The 19,483-nt window shown below is 54.0% G+C and overlaps 1 protein-coding gene and 1 long non-coding RNA gene across 4 annotated transcripts in view; one reads left to right on the top strand and one right to left on the bottom strand.

Annotated features, from left to right (window-relative positions):
* Nucleotides 1–19,483, bottom strand: part of COL27A1 (collagen type XXVII alpha 1 chain) — a 153,262-nt gene that overhangs the window by 65,574 nt on the left and 68,205 nt on the right. For all 3 annotated transcript variants that reach the window (XM_059889056.1, NM_001206680.1, XM_059889057.1), the window contains 8 exon segments: nucleotides 12,296–12,349; nucleotides 11,539–11,583; nucleotides 8,199–8,252; nucleotides 6,914–6,967; nucleotides 6,017–6,070; nucleotides 3,152–3,205; nucleotides 2,949–3,002; nucleotides 787–831 (listed from right to left, as the gene is read on the bottom strand). In XM_059889056.1, coding sequence (XP_059745039.1) covers nucleotides 787–831; nucleotides 2,949–3,002; nucleotides 3,152–3,205; nucleotides 6,017–6,070; nucleotides 6,914–6,967; nucleotides 8,199–8,252; nucleotides 11,539–11,583; nucleotides 12,296–12,349 — 414 coding nt within the window.
* Nucleotides 8,899–12,342, top strand: LOC132346012 (uncharacterized). Its single transcript, XR_009495691.1, has 3 exons — nucleotides 8,899–9,065; nucleotides 9,785–10,014; nucleotides 10,396–12,342. It is a non-coding gene; the product is annotated as an uncharacterized lncRNA (long non-coding RNA).

The raw sequence follows: 19,483 nt of genomic DNA, 5'->3' as shown, positions 1-19,483 counted from the left end.
TAAAACTATTATTTTTGTTAACATGAAAAGAGTTGGTCGTTAATCTTGAATGAATTGTTAAAAGCATTTAAAATTTCTTGGTTTTAAGTACTCATGTCGATAGATGTAACCCATGTAAAGAAAAGCATTCAAGATCCTCAGTCATTTCCGAGGATGTCAAAAGGTCCCAAGACCAAAAATACCTACAAACTGCCAATTTATGCAATTGAGACTGAAGGTGGCTGGGCATACACCTTCCTTCTGGAAGGCCACTTGAAGCAGTAGAGAGAAGTCAGATTCAGATTCCGGGGAGGGTATCCTGGCTTCCTGGCTGTGAGATTCTGGGCTAAGTTTTTACCATTTTTTTTATGGCTGTGACGGGTCTTAGTTGTGGTGTACGGGCTTCGGTGCCCCTTGGCATCTTGGATTTCAGTTCCCTGACCAGGGATGGAACCCGTATCCCCTCCGTAAGAAGGCGGATTCTCAACCACCAGATCACCAGGGAAGTTGCCTGGGCTATGTATGCTCTTTGAGCCTGAGGGCCTTGAATGATATCAAGAAAGGCAGTGCCTCTCTCAAGGGAGAATCAAGGGAATGAGAATGGACTCGGTGCACCCGCACACAGTAGGTGCACAGCAGCTTCTTGCTTCTCATCTCTCTCCTCTGGGGTCTGTCCTCACGCCCACCCTGGCAGGCCCAAGGCTCTCATAGACGACTTCTCTCCAGAACACCACCCAGATGATGCCCGCCTGCACACAGCTGGCTCAGCACCAGCAAATCCCACACCCCCAGGCCAGCAACACTCACCTCCAAGCCAGGGACCCCTGGTGGCCCCATGGGCCCCTCATCTCCCTAGGGTCAGGAGACATGAGAGAGGAGAAAGAGGAGAAAGTTAATTCAGTGGGAGTCTTGGAGAACTTGACCTGTCAGGAGGGCAAGGGGTGGGCACAGGAGAGCCCTCCCTGGCCGAGAAATGGGACACCTGGGCCCCCGGCCTGTTCCCACCCAGGGCAGAGGCCTAGAGGCCAGACCACACGTGGGCTTCTGGGGGAATGGGGCTCCCCCGTCACGTGAATGTGGTCAGTCTGGTTGGCAGTGGTGCTGGTCAGGAAACCCAAACCCGATCATATGCTGTTTGAGCAGAGCCCCAGACTGCAGCTCAAAGATACGGGCTCTGCTCCAGGCTCTGCCGTTTCCTCGGTGGCAGATGTTAGCCGCACCATGCCTCAGTTTCCCCATCTGTAAAATGGTGCGGAGCAGAGAGTATCATCTTAAACGCTGATGAGTACCACTCTGCTTGACCCTCCAAATTGTATGTCATTATTTTATATTGTTAGGTTAATCATGTTCCCATGAGTTAGAGTTAGTCACTCAGTAGTGTCCAACTCTTGGCAACCCCATGGACTGTAGCTCACCAGGCTCCTCTCTCCATGGGATTTCCCCAGCAAGAATACTTGAATGGGTTGTCATTTCCTTCTCCAGGGGATCTTCCCAACCCAGGGATCAAACCCAAGTCTCCTGCATTGCAGGCAGATTCTTAACTGTCTGAGCAACCAGGGAAGCCCCATTATGACTTGCAAATGTAATTATCTTTTTTTTGGTCTGGCTATTGATTGTGAAAACTGATAAACATCTTTTACTATTGTGATTATGTTTACAAAAACTAACAAACAAAACAAAAAAACCCACTGATGAGTAACCTGAGTTCCTGGAGGACAGCCATGATTTCTTTTTTGACACCACAAACCCAACATCACTCAGGATGGGTGTGCCCAGGGTCTAGTGGGTATGTGGTTTGGGAAGGCAGGGAGGAGGGCCTGAGAGAGGGTAACAAATGGAGGAGTGAATGAGTGGACAAATGAATCAATGGAAATGTGAGCAAGTGGTGGGCATATTGAGGGTCTGCTTCAGTGATAATGTTGTAATGTGAGCGTCAACGGGAGCACAGGCTGGTGCCATCTTTCCCTCCCTCCCTCCTGCCCACTTCCCGCCCATGGAGATGCCTCAGGCCCTCCCGTAGGCTCAGGGAGCTTCCAGACTGGCCCCTCTGGCATGCCAGGCCTAACCAAGAGGCCCCCTCCAGAGCCCACTCCCCCCCGCCCCAGCTTCCAGGAAAGCAGCCCCACGTGGCAGCTCACAGGGCCAGTACTGGGACCCCGCCAGACCCAGAACCAGCCCAAGAAGGGATCCATGTCAGCCAGATGCCTGCCTGTGGTCGCGGTGAGTCGGGGCCTCCTGCACCCTCCCCCAGGGCTGCGTCATGGGAGCTCTGGGGCCTGAGCCAAAGTGTGCAGGGGAGGGCCTTGCACATGGGAAAAAGCGGGGGCCAGCCCATGGGGTGGCCAACAGCCCTCCAGCTGGTGCTCCGACAGGCCCGAGGAAATCATCAATCCCCTTCACCACGGAAGAATCAGTAAGCAAGTCTTCAGTCTGCCACTTACTAGCTGCATAAGTCATGTCATTCTCCCAGGAGGCCCCAGGCAGCTCCCAGGAGCCCAGAAGTTAAACAGCACAGGGTCCATGCAGGGAGCTTTGGGCTCAGCGGACTCGGGTTCGAATCCTGACGCTGCCTGCCACTAACCACAGGGAGCTGACATAGTCTATCCCCTTGAGAGTCAGGACCTCCCCTAAGCTGACGATGCCCTCCCTCCTACAGCAGCACCTCAATAAACTGTGCTACTGTGAGAAGAGGCAGTGACAGTAGCTCCTAGAGAGGAAGCCCCAGGGCAATGGTGTTGCCATGATGGGAGTGACCTGCCAGCCAGGCCAGGGCAGATGAGAACCCTGGAAGGGTCACAGGGCAGAGCTACAAAGGATGAACTGGAGGGCAAGCCTGAGGTGGCCCTGGGCCCTGTGTCTCCTGACCAAGGGGCCCTGGAACTCAGCTAAGGTTTGCAGGACCCAGGGAAGAGCAAGCTAGGGGCTGGGGTTGGGGGGGATGGGCAGAAGGCAGGGTCAGACAGTCTCACCTCGGGCCCCAGCTGCCCACGGGGTCCTGGCAGGCCTCGAGCTCCAGGCTTACCCTGGTGAGAGGGAACAGAGAGTGGGCTCAGAGGCAGCACCTCCGTCTCCACCACAGGCTGCCAAGACTCCCGCTGGCTTGGAATCTGGCCTGTGGTTTGCATAGAGTGGTCAGCCTCATCAGCTGGAGCTCTCCTGGGCAGGGACTCACCTTCACGCCTTCTGGGCCGTTGTCCCCAGGGGGACCAATGTCTCCAGGGAATCCCTGAAAGGGAGCAGAGAGCTGGGGTCACCCAGGGGGACTACGTAGGGAAATGTGAAGACTATAGGTCTTGGAGGGGGACCGACCTGGGTCTCCATCTCATCCTGTAGGGGAGATGACCCTGGGCAGGTCAGTTATCACGGTTCTAAAACAAAGAATCAGCCCCTACACTTGAGAGAGGTGCTGAGAAAATGAGGCAGGAGAGTGCAGGAAGGTCCTGGCGTAGGACCTAGCACATACAAGGTATTCTAATCCAGACCTTCCCAAGTCTTAGGGTGGGGCAGCCAGGGCTTCACAGCTAGCTGTCTTCCGCTCCAAGGAGTGCCATCCCTTATGGTGCGGATCCTGTATATTCTGGGTTTGCTGTGACTTTGAAAGGCTAGAAAAGCACTGATCTATAAGTATCAGCAACTACCAGAAGCAGAAATCCCCACCGCATCCTTGGACTCTGCCCCACACCACCACTGAAAGCTCACTGCTCCCAGACCATTCTGATAGATGACTGCAGTGGAAGCTTCTTTGGGACATGGAGCAGAATCTCTTTTCTTCCCCAGCAGAAAGGACCAGACTTCTCTGTCCCTTCAACTGCCCCTAGTCAGGGGCCCCGGGGCCCTCAGTCTGGCTGCCTCCAACTGCTTAGCTTCCATTGTTGGTGATCACTAGGATATCCGTGAACTGACCAGCAGAGTCAGTGTAAGAACATCCCCTCCCTTGTTTTAGGTATAATATCTCTGTTAATTCAGCCTAGAACCCCATTTGCTTTCAGGGCAGACCCACTACTCCCTCAGGTGCCTGCCGACCAGAAACCAAAGCCTTTGAATATGAGTCCCTGAAGCCAGGATGCTCCCCGACTTCACCTTAGTAAGTGGCTTTATTTTCTTCCTCTTTTGAGGTTTTGGTAACTCCCGTTAGATTCCAGCTCCACCATCCTCTCACCCTTCTCACTAGGAAGGCAAGTCTGGTTTTGAATTTGGAGTTAACACAGGAAGCCAAAGACCCACGTCTTTTTCTTCAAATCGAGAGGCTCAAAGTCCCATTCTGCCACCGACTCACTGTGTGACCCCAGGCAGGTTTCCAAGCCTGCCGGGGCCCTGGCTTCTGCATCTCCAAAATGCTAACTATAAAAATCACCGAACAAGGCTGTTCTGAGGCTTGAAGAGAATAAGGTGAGTGCACCGCTGAGTTCGGTATTTGGCATCTGGTAAGCACTCAATAAAAAAATCTATAGGCCAAAGGGTTTTGGGTCCTGGGAAAACAAGGCTGCTTGGGGTGGGCTTGTCTCCAGGGAGAATTTGAAGGAGGCCAGGATGCTGATCAAATTCTGGTGTCACACAGATCGGACCCACTAATGAAGGAAAGAGCTGATTCACTCAGGGGCTGGGGAGTAGAAGCTGCACCCACGGTCTCGGAAAGGTGACAAAGACCCCGGAAGGTGCCGACAGGCTCGTCGGCTTCTGTCTTCGGCTGAGCAGAACCATCTTCCGGATGCTGAGTCCACCAATCCAAACAAAACCCAAAGATGGGGGAGCAGACCCCAGAGCTGTCCAGGGACCCGGGAGGGAGCCAAAGGGCAAAATGAAGAACTTCTTTGCTACAAGTAGCAGGGTGACCCTGAGGAGGCCACCCTCACCCTGCTCAGTCACTCAGCTCCCTCCTCTGCAAAGGGTGGTGGTGACTGTATCTCCCTCGCTGGCCGTGGTGGCCATTCAGCCAGCTCCCATCCTGAAGATGCGATGCAGCCCCCTGGCACAAGGCAGTGCCTAATAAAACGAGGGAGCCGGCTTTCCACTCGCACTAGCCAGACTGCTGGGAAACCCGGCCTCTCAGAGAAGTTTTTTTCCACAGTGACCAGGGGAAGGAATCAGGGCCATGGAAGAGAGGCCAAGTCCATTTGTCTAAAGATAGGGCTGTGTCAAGGCCAAAGTCAACACAGTGGAAAGTAGAACTTGTGGCTTTTAGGAAACACTCCCTCATCCATCCGGGCGATACCAGGAGTGGTCTTTGGAAGGATGGACCAGACTTCTGTCTCCAAGACCTCAGGGGTGTGCAAGACGCCAGGCCAGGGAGGTATGACACAGGGGTGGGGTGGGGACTAGGGCTGACCTAGACCCCCTAAGACAGACGACAGTCCCCCCAGCACTGCTCACCCTGTTCTCCAGAGCTGGTCCCTGTACTGGGGGCGAGGCATGGAGCGGGGAGCGGGAAGAGGAGTTCCCTAAGCTGCCCAGCTGCCTCGCTCTTTTGTACAGAAATGCCAGTGATGGACATTTAACAGACCTGTGCTCATTATCACACGTGTCAGAAACTCTCAGGTTCTAATGACTCAGCTGTAGTTACCATGTTAATTGCTTAATCTATCTGTCGTGACATCTTCTCCATTCCAACACCAGAATCTTACTCTTGTTTCTTGCTCCCTGTACCTGTGAGCTCTGAGCTCTGCACCTCTCCAGGGTGGCTGTATGCAGCTGGAAAAGTTCCAGGGCTCAGAGGGGTAGACAATGTGGGGAGCTCCCATGAAGGGTCCAGGCAGCACAGCTCAGAGGGTTTTCCTGATGCTTCTTTCTGGAAACCGTAAAGGCGGCCATGGAGCTGGGGAGGGAGTCTGAAGCCAGCTGCTGCCCCACTGCCTTTGTGAGCCCCCAGGGAAGGCAGGAAACCGAGGAAGAAAAGGAAAGATTGCTGCTCTAGGAATTTCTAATCCCATCTTTCAATTGCTGTGTGACCTCAGGCAAGTCTCTCCCTGTCTCTGAGCCTTGGTTTCCCAAGGATGACACGCAGTAACAGTCAGAAACAGAGAAATAGAGCATTAAATACCTCAGGTCCCGGGGGCCCAGGAAACCCAATGGATCCTTTGTCTCCAACTTTGCCCTGTGGAAGAGAAGAGATTGTAGGGGAGGCAGGGGTAAGCAAGGGTCCACCTTTCCTGGATCCCTTGTATTAGGCCCCAGGCTGGGGATGGTTGGAAAAGTCAGGAGAATATAAGTGAAATCTGCCCAGACAACTATAAGGAGTTACTGTTCAAGCCCCAACTCCTACTCTTCCTGGGCACCGGATCCTGGGCAAGTCGCTTCACCTTTGAACCTTACTTTCCCCATCTGTGAAATGGGAACAATAACAATTCTCTAACTCCTGGGGTTGTGGACAGTCTTTCAAAGAGACGCAGCACAGGAAGGATCTGATGCATGTGTGAGTGCGTGCTAAGTCGCTTCAGTCACATCCAACTCTTTGCGACCCTATGGACTGTAGCCCACCAGGCTCCTCTGTCCATGGGATTCTCCAGGCAAGAATACTGGAGTGGGTTGCCATGCCCTCCTCCGGGGGATCTTCTCAACCCAGGCATCAAAGCCATGTCTCTTTAAGTCTCCTGTACTGGCAGGCGGGTTCTTTACCGTCAGCGCCAGTGGGAACATTCAATAAATAAATGACATCCACTGCTATTGTTAATAACATTACTATTATTTACAAGACACTGGGAGCCCTGATTCTCACCAGAGCTCTGCCAATGCCTGATGCCTGGGTATACTGCTGTCCCTCTGGGCCTCAGTGTTCTCATCTGTAAAAGGGGCGAGTCTCCATTTCTACTCTGCTTTACTCGCCTCCCAGAGCTGCTGCGGGAGGAAATGAGGTCCTGGATGTAAAGGCATCTCTGGCCACATTCCATGACCATTTGGACATTATGAGCCTGAGGCTCTAGAAGCAGAAGGTACTCACCACTGGCCCTGGCTTCCCCCGTGCGCCAGGGAACCCTTGCAAGCCCTGGCTCCCCTGAAAAAGATGCATAGTGAACTGGGGTTAGCAACGCCCAGAAATGGCCAGATGGACAGCTGCTTGGTCACCCCGCTGGCCCGAGGCCTGGACAACACCCGCTTTTAGGGGGAGGATGAGCCCTCTGCTTGCAAGCTCCAGCTTGGCAGCCCTGTAGGCTGGAACCCAGGGATGCAAGGGTGAAATGGCAGCTCCTGTCCTCACCAGGTCATCCGGGACCCCGGGACTCTGGAGCCACTGAGCAGGCACTGCTGCTGCGCCCGTGATGCCTGGGGAAGTCTGGAGACTGGGGCCCAGCTGCAGAGGCAGCCAGGCCTGGGTGGCTCGCAACCCAGAGACATCGAGGCTGGGTCAGGACAGGCCAGCCAGGAGGGAGGGGAGAGGAAGAGGGAGAGCTGGCCAACATCTGGGCCTCGTTGACTGGCTGGGAGAACTCCAGATGTGGCCACATGGTGCCGGACACAGGCAAAGAGGAGCCGGCCTGGCAGGCAGCCTGGGATCCTCCGTCATCCCGGCCAGCCACTCACTCAGACGTATCTTTTTAAGTGTTCACCGTCCTGCGCAGGACCCTGACCTGAGCCGCTCTGGGCCAGCCGGGAGCCCTATTCTGGGGAACCTGCTGTGTGGCCGTGGGTGGAGCACCAGTCTCCATCAGCCAGGGAAGAAACGTGCTGCCACAGGTGAGGGGCACTCAGAGAGCGGCACGACGACTTCCTGAGCAGGTAGAGAACATGGCATCCACGCAGAGCTCTGGGGTGGGGCTGGGCCGTGCCCAGGTGAGGCGGAGGGTGTGCCCTGCCATGTGTGCCCACTTGGTGCAGTGAGGAGGTCAGTGAGGCTGGGGCTCAGGGCTGGAAGGGTGGGGGGCAGGAATGTCAGAGGGGCCTGCACGCTGCTGGCCCAGGTGCAGGGGCCAGGAGCTGGGACTCCAGTCTGGGGCAGTGAGGAGCCGTGGATGAGCACGGAGCAGAGCTGGGCCCTCAGCACACTTTTGTGCCGGTGAGGAAGACAGGCTGGGAGGGACACAGCTGGGGCCTGGGAATACGTCAGGAGGCCACTGTGAAGTCCAGAGAAGAGACAATGAGAGGGTGGATGGAAGATGGAGGAGCCAGGATGGTGGGAAAGGATGCCACATTCCAGGTGGGTCCCGGCCCATGTCGGCCCCTGGGAAAGAAGCCAGAGCCACAGAAGAGCAGGGCGGGGGGACAGGGGGCGAATGTGCAGGAGTTACCTTGTCTCCTTGGAATCCGGCGTCTCCTGACACACCTGGAACCCCTTGTTCACCCTAAATACACACCAGCAAAGAAGGTTACGATGGTGAGTTCTGGAAGCCTCCCCCACATCCAGACCCAATGGCGAGGTACAGCTTTGCCGAGGCCGTTCCCCAAGTCAATCCACCCAGCAGCAGCCTTGTTAGAGAAAAGGACAGCCCCCAGCCCCAGAGGAGCCTGGGTGGGGAAGGTGGGCCCCCTCGGGGGACAGACCCAGCTTAGCCTCAGGTCTGCCTGGGGTTGCTCAGGTGGCTAAACACTCCACTAACAGAAGCTAAGCTGCCCCATGTTGCCTGGCCTTGGCGGGAGACCAGACACTCGTGGGTCAAAGGAACCGTGTCTGGATCCTTTAACCTCTTCATCATCAACTGACGTCACATGGAAGAGCGTGCAGCTTGGACAGCGTCCCCGTACCACCATGGGTTCAGAGCGCTTGCATCTGTTGCTTGGTATTTTTCACTGCCAGGCTGTGGATTGCCCCGTCGTCCTTCCGTGGGAGTTTCTGTGCCAGCAATCGGTTTCGGTCTACGTCTAATTAACTGCTTTGAATCAGCCATAGGATGAGAAACCAGAGAGCTTGGCTCATTAAGATTACGTGTAAACAGCAAGTAAACTGGTCTCCAGTTAAGTCTGGGTGTTTCCCTTTGCAGATGACACATTGCATGGACTTGGTGACACTGATTCTGGCCGTCAGAGGTCTCTTCTGCCCCCTCCCTGTACTCAACCACATCCTGGTAAATGAGCTGTCACAGAACCAGATTGGGAGGCTTCTCCTTGGAGCCGGAACCGTCTCACACAGCCCTCATCCTTTCCAGCTTTCCATGTTGGTACGTTGGCCCCAGGACTCAGAAAACATTCATAGCCTTGGCAGCAGTTGGATGGATGGGGAGAAAAACCCAAGAAGAATGGAGAATCTTAGAGAACTCACGTTGTGCAGCTAAGGCCATGATCCAACAGAACTTCCTTGGTAGAACAAAAGCCAGAAATTTTTTTTTTAATTTAAAAAAAGTTTGTTTTTTTTTCTAACTTACTTTGGTTTTTCCAATTTGGAAAATCTTATACAATATCTCACAGTTTTAGGAACTTAGGAACATTTTTTTTTTTTCTAATGTCCAAAGAAGGAGTAAGATGGTTTTAAAAAAATTTTCAAAGGCCTCTAAGAAATCAGGACAAGGGATCTGGAGAAAGCTGGGCCTGCAGCAGGAGCCTGGGTTCCAGAATGTACCTCCATGGGGGGAGAGGGAGCCAGGTGGTGGCAAACGGGACTGAGGCCAGGCTGGTTCATGACAATCTGGGATTCTAGGCAAGATGACCGTGGAACATGAAGGGGTGGCTCTGTCATCCCAGGGGAGGGCCAGAAGGTGGAGTGGAGTGAGGAGGGGCTGATAAGAACACTGCTCCCCAAAATATTATGACCCTATTCTAACCAAAGAAGCAGAAAAGAGATTTCTTTTTCTTTTCTTTCTTTTTTCAACTCTAAAGACTTATTTGATTTTGCTGAGATCTGCGAGCAGGAAAATAATTTCCTCCCCCCCTTTTTTTTCAGGGCTTTTACATCTCTCCATGTCCCAGGCAGCACCAGTCAGCAAGCCAGCTGAGTTCTCTATAACTCGCTTATTTCCATGTTCCTGAAGAAACAGTGAGCTGGAGGCCAGCTCTGCACAGGGCCTATGAAAAGTTCCCTGACTACACTCCCATTCCCCCCCACTTCCTTTCACCTTGGCCATGACTTCAACATTTCCAGAGTGCTGATGACTCAAACCACGGGGTAAACAGGTAGCTGTGGGGAAGCCCCCGCCTCCAACAGAAAGCCCCTACATCTCCAGAGGGTGGGCCGTGGAAGAGGGGGCTTAGCAACCAGCAGGGCAGAGCCAGAGGGCAAAGCTGAGTGGGGAGGGGTGGGGTGGGGGGGTGGAGAGAGGGGCAGCTGGAGGCTTGGGCATGAGGGAGGAGACAGGAGAGGTGGAGACAGACACAGGACTGGGGTGAGCACCACCCGGCTGGGCACCAGGGGTGGGGGTGGGTAGGACAACCCGGGATGCTCATTTCAGCCCAGCAGGTCTAGTTTTTCTAAGAGGCCAGGCTCTGGGCTGGCTCCTACAGAGCACTGAGTTTCCTTTGAAGAACCTCTTCTCCTCTTTGGGTCTGTTTCTCCAGTTGTGACATGTAGGCACCGGAGGAGGTGGCCTCTAAGGACCTCATCGATTCTGCCCTTCTGACCTCAGTCCTGCTTCAGGGTGGAGGTCTCTGCTGGCAGGTGCTGGAGTTCGAATCCTGACGCTACACACCAGCTGTGCGTGCTCAGCAAGCTTCCCATCTCGTAGAAGGGTGGAGGATGGGCGAGCTAAGCCTGTAGAACACTTACAGGGGGGCCAGTGTTGGCCCCTGCTCCTGTTCCTCGAACTTAGGAGGACCAGAGTCATCTGAAGACAGGTGCAGGGAGCGTGGCCCCAGAGCAGGTAGGTGAGCGGCTCTTATCTGCTCAGGCTTACGGAAACTTGGATGCTGCCCAAAAGCTCTCCCACACTCCCTCTGGGGGGCCTGGTTTGTCAAGAGGCTGCAGGAGAGGGCAGGAAGAAAGCCACAGAGCCAAGCACAGGAGCACGGCCCCTACACCCTGAGTCTCTTCATTCGGATGCTGCAGGGCCCAGGCCAGGTGCTGCTCCTCTCTGGGCCCCAGGATCCCACCTACCCAACTCCAGCTCTGGTTTGGCCCAGGGTTGGCTCGGCAGTGGAGCTGTGGAAGACACAGGGCAAGGGTGCCACCCCGCGCCCACCCCCGGCGCAGGGGCACAGGGTCAGGGGACCAGGCCCGTCCTGGCTTTTCTGTTGCATTTTCAGACCCTGGGATTGGGCTCCCAATTCCAATCTTGACAGTGTATGTGGATTTGTTTCCTCCTATGCCATCGTCCCTGCCCTGGGGCCCAGCATCTCACCTCCACTTCTCCCATCTCTCCATCCCCACCCTCTGTATCCTGTGGCTTTGACCTCAAAGCCTGGACGCTAGCCTCAGCTTTGCTCCCCAAATTCGGAGACCTGCCTTAACTCACCCCTAACCCAAGTTTCAACAGCCCCAGGCCCCCAGTCTGTCTGCCAAGATCGCATGCTTCCAGAACCGTCTGCCTGAATCCCACCCAGAGTTACAGGGAAGAAGTTGGGGAGCACAGATTTAGGGAGGGCCAGAGGGGAGGCAGGAAAAGTGCAGGGGAGTGGACCTGGCGAGAAACCAGCAGCAGCGCCGAGGCGGAGGGAATTCGCATGCAGATAAAACACAGTGCAATAAGGGAGTATTCAGATCACCTTATCACCTTTCAGTCCGGGTTCCCCCACGTTTCCCATCAGTCCCTGCAAGACAGAGGCCAGGGTTCAGCTGTGACGGAGGGTAAAAGCCCCAGAAGTCAGAAGCCCTGGCATAAACCCATTGGCTTGCTGCAAGACCCTGTGCTGGCTGCTCCAGCCCAGGGCTCAGTTTTCTCATCTGTAAAAGGGGGCAATGAGCCCCGGCCCAGAGGGCGATGGTGTGGCGTGTAGGACCGTAAGAAGGGGCGGCTGACTTGTGAATCACAGAGCTCTGGACACATCCAGGGGAGAAGGGCGCTGATGGGGGGAGATGGCCTTCATGAGCTGTGTCACACGCTTGTTAGCCAAATGGAATCGTCCCTGGAACGTGGCCCTGGCAGCGTAAGCCCACCTTTCACCTGCACGCCCATCCCACTTAGGGATGTCCTGAGCTCGCTGGCTTGCCGTTATAGTTTCTGTCCCCCTGGTGATGTTCTGCACTGGACTTTCAGTGCCCTGAGGTCCAGAATCATGTCTGACTCATGCTCAGCTGGGGGACTGCTGTCCAATAAAGATGTCTGGCATAAATGACATGCACACGATGTTTGGCTCTCAGGACTGAGAAGCACTGAGCCTCTGATCTGCCACGTTCCACCCCAGCACCCCTCTGAGTACACTCCCCCAACATTGTGTCAGGGTACCCTTCCTTCTAAGCTGAAATGAGTCAGGGGGCGTCTGGCTGGGATGAGACTCAGAGTAAAAAACAGTTCCTGTTTACCTTCATGCCCTTGGGTCCTGGGTAGCCAATCGGACCCAATGTTCCCATGTCGCCCTGGGAAGAGAAAGAGAAGACACAATGAGAGAGGCTCACAGGAGGCTGGCCTGGGAAGAATTCCAAGGATGTAAACCCCCTGTCCTTGGGTTGATGTTGTAATTAGGCGTGTTCGCCTCCACCGAAATACTGGAGTTAATTTCACAGAGGTCCTCTCCCAAGCTCATTTCTTGATTGGTGCCCCTCCCACTACCTCTTTTAACCTCACACTGGATTCTTCATATCCCCTACCAGCTAAGGCAGGGGTTCCCAACCTCCAGGATTTAATGCCCGATGATCTGAGGTGGAGCTGATACAATAATAATAGGGATAAAGTGCACAATACATGTAATGCATTTGAATCATCCCCAAACCATCCCGCCTCCCCGGTCCGTGGAAAAATTCTTCCAGGAAACCCAGTCCCTGGTGCCGGAGAGGCTGGGGACTGCTGAGCTAAGGGATTCAGGGCATTTCATTGGGCTTCTGTGGTCCTCAGCCTCCTGATTTATAAAATGCAGATGATGAACCCTCCCCTCCGAGAGCTGCTGAAAGGGCAAAATAAGCACACACAGAGGCTTCGACTCCTCTAGCTTAGCGAGGGGCAGGAATTTCTGCTTCCAGAGGCTGGGCCCTCTCCTTGGGACAGCAGCAAGGAAGGAGTGAGGTTGTCAGTCACAGACACCAGAGTTGCAAACGGACCCCGTAGGACACTAAGATCAGCAGGTAAGTCCTGGACCGTAGGTTGGAGACCCAGCATCACATCAGATCAGCCTGTTCAAGGTGGGAGCAGGGCACGGAGTTCGTTCACCCTGGAGAGTCACATTCGCTGAGGGCTGGGGAAAGGCTGGGAGGCGGTCAGCGCATATCAAGGCCGGACCACTCAGTCCCATCTCTCCTCCGAGGCTCACTCACTCATTGTGAGATTTCTGAACTGAACCTCTCCATGCCTCAGTTTCTTCATCTCCAACAGGGACTAATACTCTGTCCCTCCTGGAGTTTGGAGAAGCAATTGACTTACATGGATAAAGTACTTGGCACAGTCTGGAGGCATTTTTGGCAGTTACAACTGAAAAGGTGCTACTGGCATCTCATGGATGGAGGCCCCACAACGAAGGGTTATCTGGCTTGGGGGACTTTGGTCATCCAGTGGCTAAGACTGTGTGCTCCCAAAACAGGGGGCCCAGGTTTGATCCCTGGTCAGGGAACTAGATCTCACACACCACAACAAGAGTTCAAAGGCTGCAACTGCCCCAGCATAGCCAAGTAAATAAATGAATATGAACAAACAATACAGTTATGACCAACCTAGACAGCATATTAAAAAGCAGAGACATTACTTTGCCAACAAAGGTCCATCTAGTCAAGGCTATGGTTTTCCCAGTAGTCATGTATGGATGTGAGAGTTGGACTATAAAGAAAGCTGAGCACTGAAGAATTGATGCTTTTGAACTGTGGTGTTGGAGAAGACTCTTGAGAGCCCCTTGGACTGCAAGGAGATCCAACCAGTCCATCCTAAAGGAGATCAGTCCTGGGTGTTCACTGGAAAGACTGATGCTGAAGCTGAAACTCCAATACTTTGGCCACCTCATGCGAAGAATTGACTTATTGGAAAAGACCCTGATGCTGGGAAAGACTGAAGGCAGGAGGAGAAGGGGAGAAAGAGGATGACTTGGTTGGATGGCATCACCGACTCAATGGACATGAGTTTGGGTGAACTCCAGGAGTTGGTGATGGACAGGGAGGCCTGGCGTGCTGCAGTCCATGGGGTTGCAAAGAGTTGGACATGACTGAGCGACTGAATTGAACTGAACTGAACTGAAAAACCAATAATTATCTGGCTCAAGCGTCAACAGCATTGAGGTGAGAAACCCTGGTCTAGAGTGAGGGGTGTACCCTCTTTCCTGAAGGCTCCTCATTTCCTGCCCTGCCCTACCAGCACTGCCCTCAGCCACAGCCATTGAATTAAGCCTTCGCCCAGGGAGAGGGAGCCCCTGAAATACTCTCTTCGCTCCCTTTTCCCTCCTCTGTGACTGTCTGGCTGCTGTGTGAGCTCTGTCAGTGTGCTTGACCTCTCTGGGCCTCGGTTTCCCATTCCCTGAGTCAGGCTCCATGGAAGCCCCTGGCAAGCACTCTGAAGCACTGAAGGAATGCAGCCTGCCCCAGGTGGCCAGGCTCAAGAACCGGCTCCTGTGGGAGCTGCCTGGAGCTGGCTCGGAGGGAGGCTGGCAGAGAATGGGACATCACATTCCTGCCGACTCCTGTGGAAGGAAGGGCAGAGATGGAGGGAAACACACAGAGCTCAGAGACCACAGCTGGCCTGGCTGAGGCAATGCTGATTCTCACTGCACCCCACCTCCCCCACCACCCTCCTGAACCCACCTGACTGGGTGAAACCAAACCTTCTCGCTGAGCCTTTGCCAAGGAGTTCTGCTTTCAGTTCCCATCAAGTAGTCTTATTAAGAAGGGAGCGCTCAGTTCAATGGGTGATCATAGCAACACAGATGACACTCGGGGAGGCTCCACGCTGCGCACTTCCCACGCCTCAGCTCTGTTACTGCTCCCGACGGTACGATCGTTTGCTTCACGATCTGCCTGATATCCCCATTTTACAGATGAGGAAACTTGAGGCTCTGAGAGGTGAGGGCTTGAGCAAGTCACAGAGCTCAGCAGAGCTGGGATTCACATTGGGTAGTCTGTCCCCAGAGTTTCTAAGCAATTCTGAAGTAATCTTGGGCGAGAAGAAGCCAGGATTGCACCCTGGACAGAGGCTGGAGGGAAGGACAGCCAGCTCCTCAGTTAGGTTCAGTTCAGTCGCTCAGTCGTGTCCAACTCTTTGTGACCCCATGAACCGCAGCACGCCAGGCCTCCCTGTCCATCACCAACTCCTGGAGTTCACTCAAACTCATGTCCACTGAGTTGGTGATGTCATCCAATCATCTCATCCTCTGTCATCCCCTTCTCCCCCAGCCTTCAATCTTTCCCAGCATCAGGGTCTTTTCCAATGAGTCAGTCCTTCGCATCAGGTGGCCAAAGCTCAGAGAAGAGCATTTCAGCTCTTTGGATGCTTTGGCTGGTCCCTCCCCACCACACCACCCCCACCCCGCTTTTCCTGCAGGAAGAGAGCAAAGGGTGGCCACCCAGAGTTCCCCGCAGTGGTGCACACACAGACAAGGTCCTGCTGATGCAGAGGCTCCGATGGGGGCTGGGGTCTTGAACAGAGAGGACCAGCCAGCAGCTCTGGGAACATACGCTTCCTCTTCCCCAATCCAGACCCGATGGCAGCTTGTTGCATGGAGGCTGGATTTAGTACAAGCCTGACTGACACATGTAGGCACCCTACATGCACGCACTGCCCCTCTCCCAAGGGGTCTGTGTATGGTTGGGGGCCAGGGCCAGTGTGGGCTTCCCCTCCAAGAACCCATGGAAACGGGGCTCTGGCTGCAGGGCACATGGGAAGAAGGTGGCTGCTTGCTGAGGGCAGGTCTTCATGTGGGCAGGACCCCACGTTGGACTAGAAAAGCATTTGGGGGAGAAGAGAGAAAACCCAAGGCCGCATTCTGCCCCCCTCCAGTATAGCCCATAGACACCAGCTTGCTTTGTGCTCAGCACTGTCATGGGCAGCTTGGCCAAGTGACACACAAAGTCGGGTCCCACAAGAAAGCACAGTGAGTCACGCCCGTAATCTGGAACCTGTTTCCCCGTCTGCCGGACCTCCCAGATCCTGCTCAACACACTTCACCCCTCACTTCACAGACTCCCACCAAGAATGCAAACAACCAGCCACATCCGCGACCACTGAAAGAGCTCCTGAGTGCCAGACGCCACACCAGACAGCTTCCAGCCTCATCAAATCTGTTCAGACGCTCCTCAACTGCTCACAGTTGTCCCATGAGGTCACCACCGTCGTTAGTGCCATGTCACAGATGAGAAAACTGAGGCTCAGAGTAAGGCGAAGCAAGTTTCCCAAGACCGAGCAACAGGTAGGGGACACAGGCAGGACCAGAACAGGTCTGCGTGTCCGTCGGGTCCCGCAGTGCATGCTCACAGACCTGGGACTGACCCGGCTTACTCCAATGAAGGACCCAACCATGCCTGTCCTTATTGCTCTCATTCATGAGTGACAAGACGTGAGGGCAGGCTTGAGATTCAAAAACAGGTGAGAGTCCTACTCCCCTGCCCAACAGGTCAGCAGGTGTCCAGGCTGGGGCTTGCCAGGAACCCCTGAAAGAGCACCTGGGGGGCTCCCAGTGCCCACCCTCACGGGTGCTGGCAGAGCCTTCCTCCCTGTTGTTCCTCTGCTGCTGGGCATCCCTGGCCACTGCTTCCTACACTGAGAGCTCCACCCTGAGCTCACACTGTTCATTGTCCTCAGCACGAGCATCACCTCCCTGACCCCACAGGCCAGGTCAGGCTCCTGCCATCATGTCCGAGCCTGATGAGGCTTTAACTCATGGCCTATTCTACACCAATAACCATTGACATGAGTGTCTATGTGGCCACTGCCTGCCCGGTGCCCTAGAGGAAGCGCTCACTAAAAGGGGCTAAATCAGTGGGTGAGAAAGAAGCCCACTCACTCCTTTCCAAACCATCCGGGGAAAAACCTTCCCTGGAACTGCCTTTTGAAGGCAACAAGGCCTCCTTGAAACTCCAGTAGGAGGTCAGGTGATTGGGGATGGGGACCCAGGTGACCAGCCCTGGCTCCTATGTGGTCTTCATAAGCACCATCTCTCACCCAGAAGAGTCCCTGGCACAGTCCAGTTCACACTCTCATACACCTGCTGTCTCCATTCACCCCAGAAGTCATGTGGAGCTTGGAGGGGTGGTGCAGTGGTGAAGGGAGTGAGCTGTGAAACAGACAGCTTCAAGGCTGTGTGACCTTGGGCCAGTGCGTCAGCCTCTCTGAGCCTCAGTTTCCTTAACTGTACAATGGTAATCCCACTTTTCACTCAGAGGGTTTCTGTGATAATTAAATACCTAGCACAGGGCCCGGCGGCATATGAGGGTTTAGTAGATGTCAGCTATCGGGGTTCCTGACCTTGTTTCATAGACAAAGAAACAAAGTCAGGGGATCATTTGGTGACAGGACAGGGTGGGCTTGTCCACTATATCCCACACACTGGGATTCGGCCAGATTACATACTCTTTGGGTCTCATTAAATGGAAAAGGCAAGATTCCCTTTGTGTCACTCTGAATACAAAAGACAGAAATCTTCTTTGATGAGCAGACTCTGGAATCAGGCACACTTTGCTTGAGGGCCAGCCAAAGGGATTCAATTACTCAAAGGGGGCTGCTTTAAGACTGACTCACCTCTGAGACTGCAGGGGGCCACCCAGTGGCTTTGGGGACCAGGGTGGCACAGGTCTGAGTGGCAAGCCCCCCGCTGGTGACCTCGGGCCCCAGCCTTCCCACCGGGGTGACCAGGCTGCTGTCTGCCTGCCTCATGCATCTCAAGGCCCCCAGCCTAAGCATGTCAAGCACACGCAGAGCAGACAGAAGCTCTGCACATGTTCATCTGTCCTCTCTCCTTCCTCCCGTCTGCAAGGACCCAGGGCACAGGGGACATTTCAGTTTCGGTCTGCATGCAGATTGCTGCAGCTGACTAGACCGAAGGCACTGAATAAATGTGGATCTCCACGAACATGATTGTCAGTACATGGAATTCCCATTTGCTCAGCTAGAAACCCACATCCTCTGGAAACTGTAGGTGACTCACAATCCCTCTTCCCTTTAGCTCCTGGTTAGAAAATTCCTTTTCCTCTCCAACTCTTTGGGGAGGCAATTTTTTTTTCCCCAGACACAGAAGCTGCTGTCCCCAAAAATCCAGGTCAGGAGTGGGTGCCTTGGGTGGGACAGGGTACTGGCTTGGAGGCTGATGGTGACTTGGTGGGTGCAGGTCTAGACCCACCCTCCCTGCCAGGCACAAGGGGAAAGGAATGTCACCTTGGCACCAGAGGGAGCTTAAAAACAGGGGCAGCAGGACTGAAAGTGGCCAAAGAAAGACATGAGGCCAGGTGGGGAGGACGGAGGGTGGGGTGGACTCAGTTCTTTGGAAAGGAGCAGCATGAAGATCACAGGGCCTGAGAAATGCAGGGACACCCAGGGCTCAGCCCCAGCTCAGGGCCCTCAGGAAAGGGTGGAAAGAGAAGTGCCCTGAGCTAAGAGTTGGGAGGCATGGCCTCTGATCATGCCTCCATCTTCTCTTGCCTCAGGTGTGACCTTGACTTAAGGCCTCACTTTTCCCATCTGTCCAATGGGATTTTCCTAAGCCATACTGAGCACAGGGTTGCCAGATTGAGTGAATAAAAATACAGGATGCCTGGTTAAAATGTGCATGTCAGATAAACAATCAAACAAAGGAATGACATTATAGTGTAAATGTGTTTTAAATAATGTATCTGAAATTCAAATTTCACTGGGCCTCTTCTATTTTATCTGGCAGCCCTGACTGTGGAGAGCAAAGGGGAGCATCGGTGAGAAGAGCTTTTAAAGAGTCAGGAAGGCCAAGGGCTGTAATGGCACAGTCTCTAGAATCCGTGTGTGTTCGGCCAAGCAATACTCTCGCCCCTCTCAGGATCCAACCCAGTGGACGCCAACAATGACAAATAGGACCGTGTGCCAAGAATGACAGCCAAGATATGTAAACATCCCTGCAGAAAAGCTTTGGGGACGGGGATCATATAGCCTGAAGAAGCAGCCTTAGGAATAATAGATGCAACCATCTTTACATCTTGAACAGCCTCTCCCAGGGACAGGGAGATGAGTTGGACTCAAAACACAGGAAAACCCTGCACAATGAGAGCTCTGTGAAAGTGGATGGACTTTCAAGGGAGGGAGCTTCCAACACCAGGGTGTTCAAGTTGGAGTGTAACGTTCATATGACCAAAATCCTCCAGAAGGGAGTCCTGCTGAGCTTCGAGAGGGTTGGACCAGAAGACTTCTGAGATCCTCATAAAGTCAGGTTCCCTAATACTCATTGCAGAAATTTCTTTTTCCAAAGCATTCAGGTCAGTGCCTTGTGCCAAAGAAGGTGCTCCACAAAGGACATCGGGGATGACAAATGTATGACTCACATGTTGACACTTCCTAATCCCAAGCCAAGGCAGACATCACCAATCAATTGCAGCACTGTCTCCCGATGATTTCTAATGTGACTT

The sequence above is a fragment of the Bos taurus genome, chromosome 8 (assembly GCF_002263795.3).
Source record: "Bos taurus isolate L1 Dominette 01449 registration number 42190680 breed Hereford chromosome 8, ARS-UCD2.0, whole genome shotgun sequence".
In the NCBI taxonomy this organism is placed as follows: Eukaryota; Metazoa; Chordata; class Mammalia; order Artiodactyla; family Bovidae; genus Bos; species Bos taurus.
Note: the sequence above shows the minus strand (reverse complement) of the source record. Positions and strands in the feature narration are given on the sequence as shown.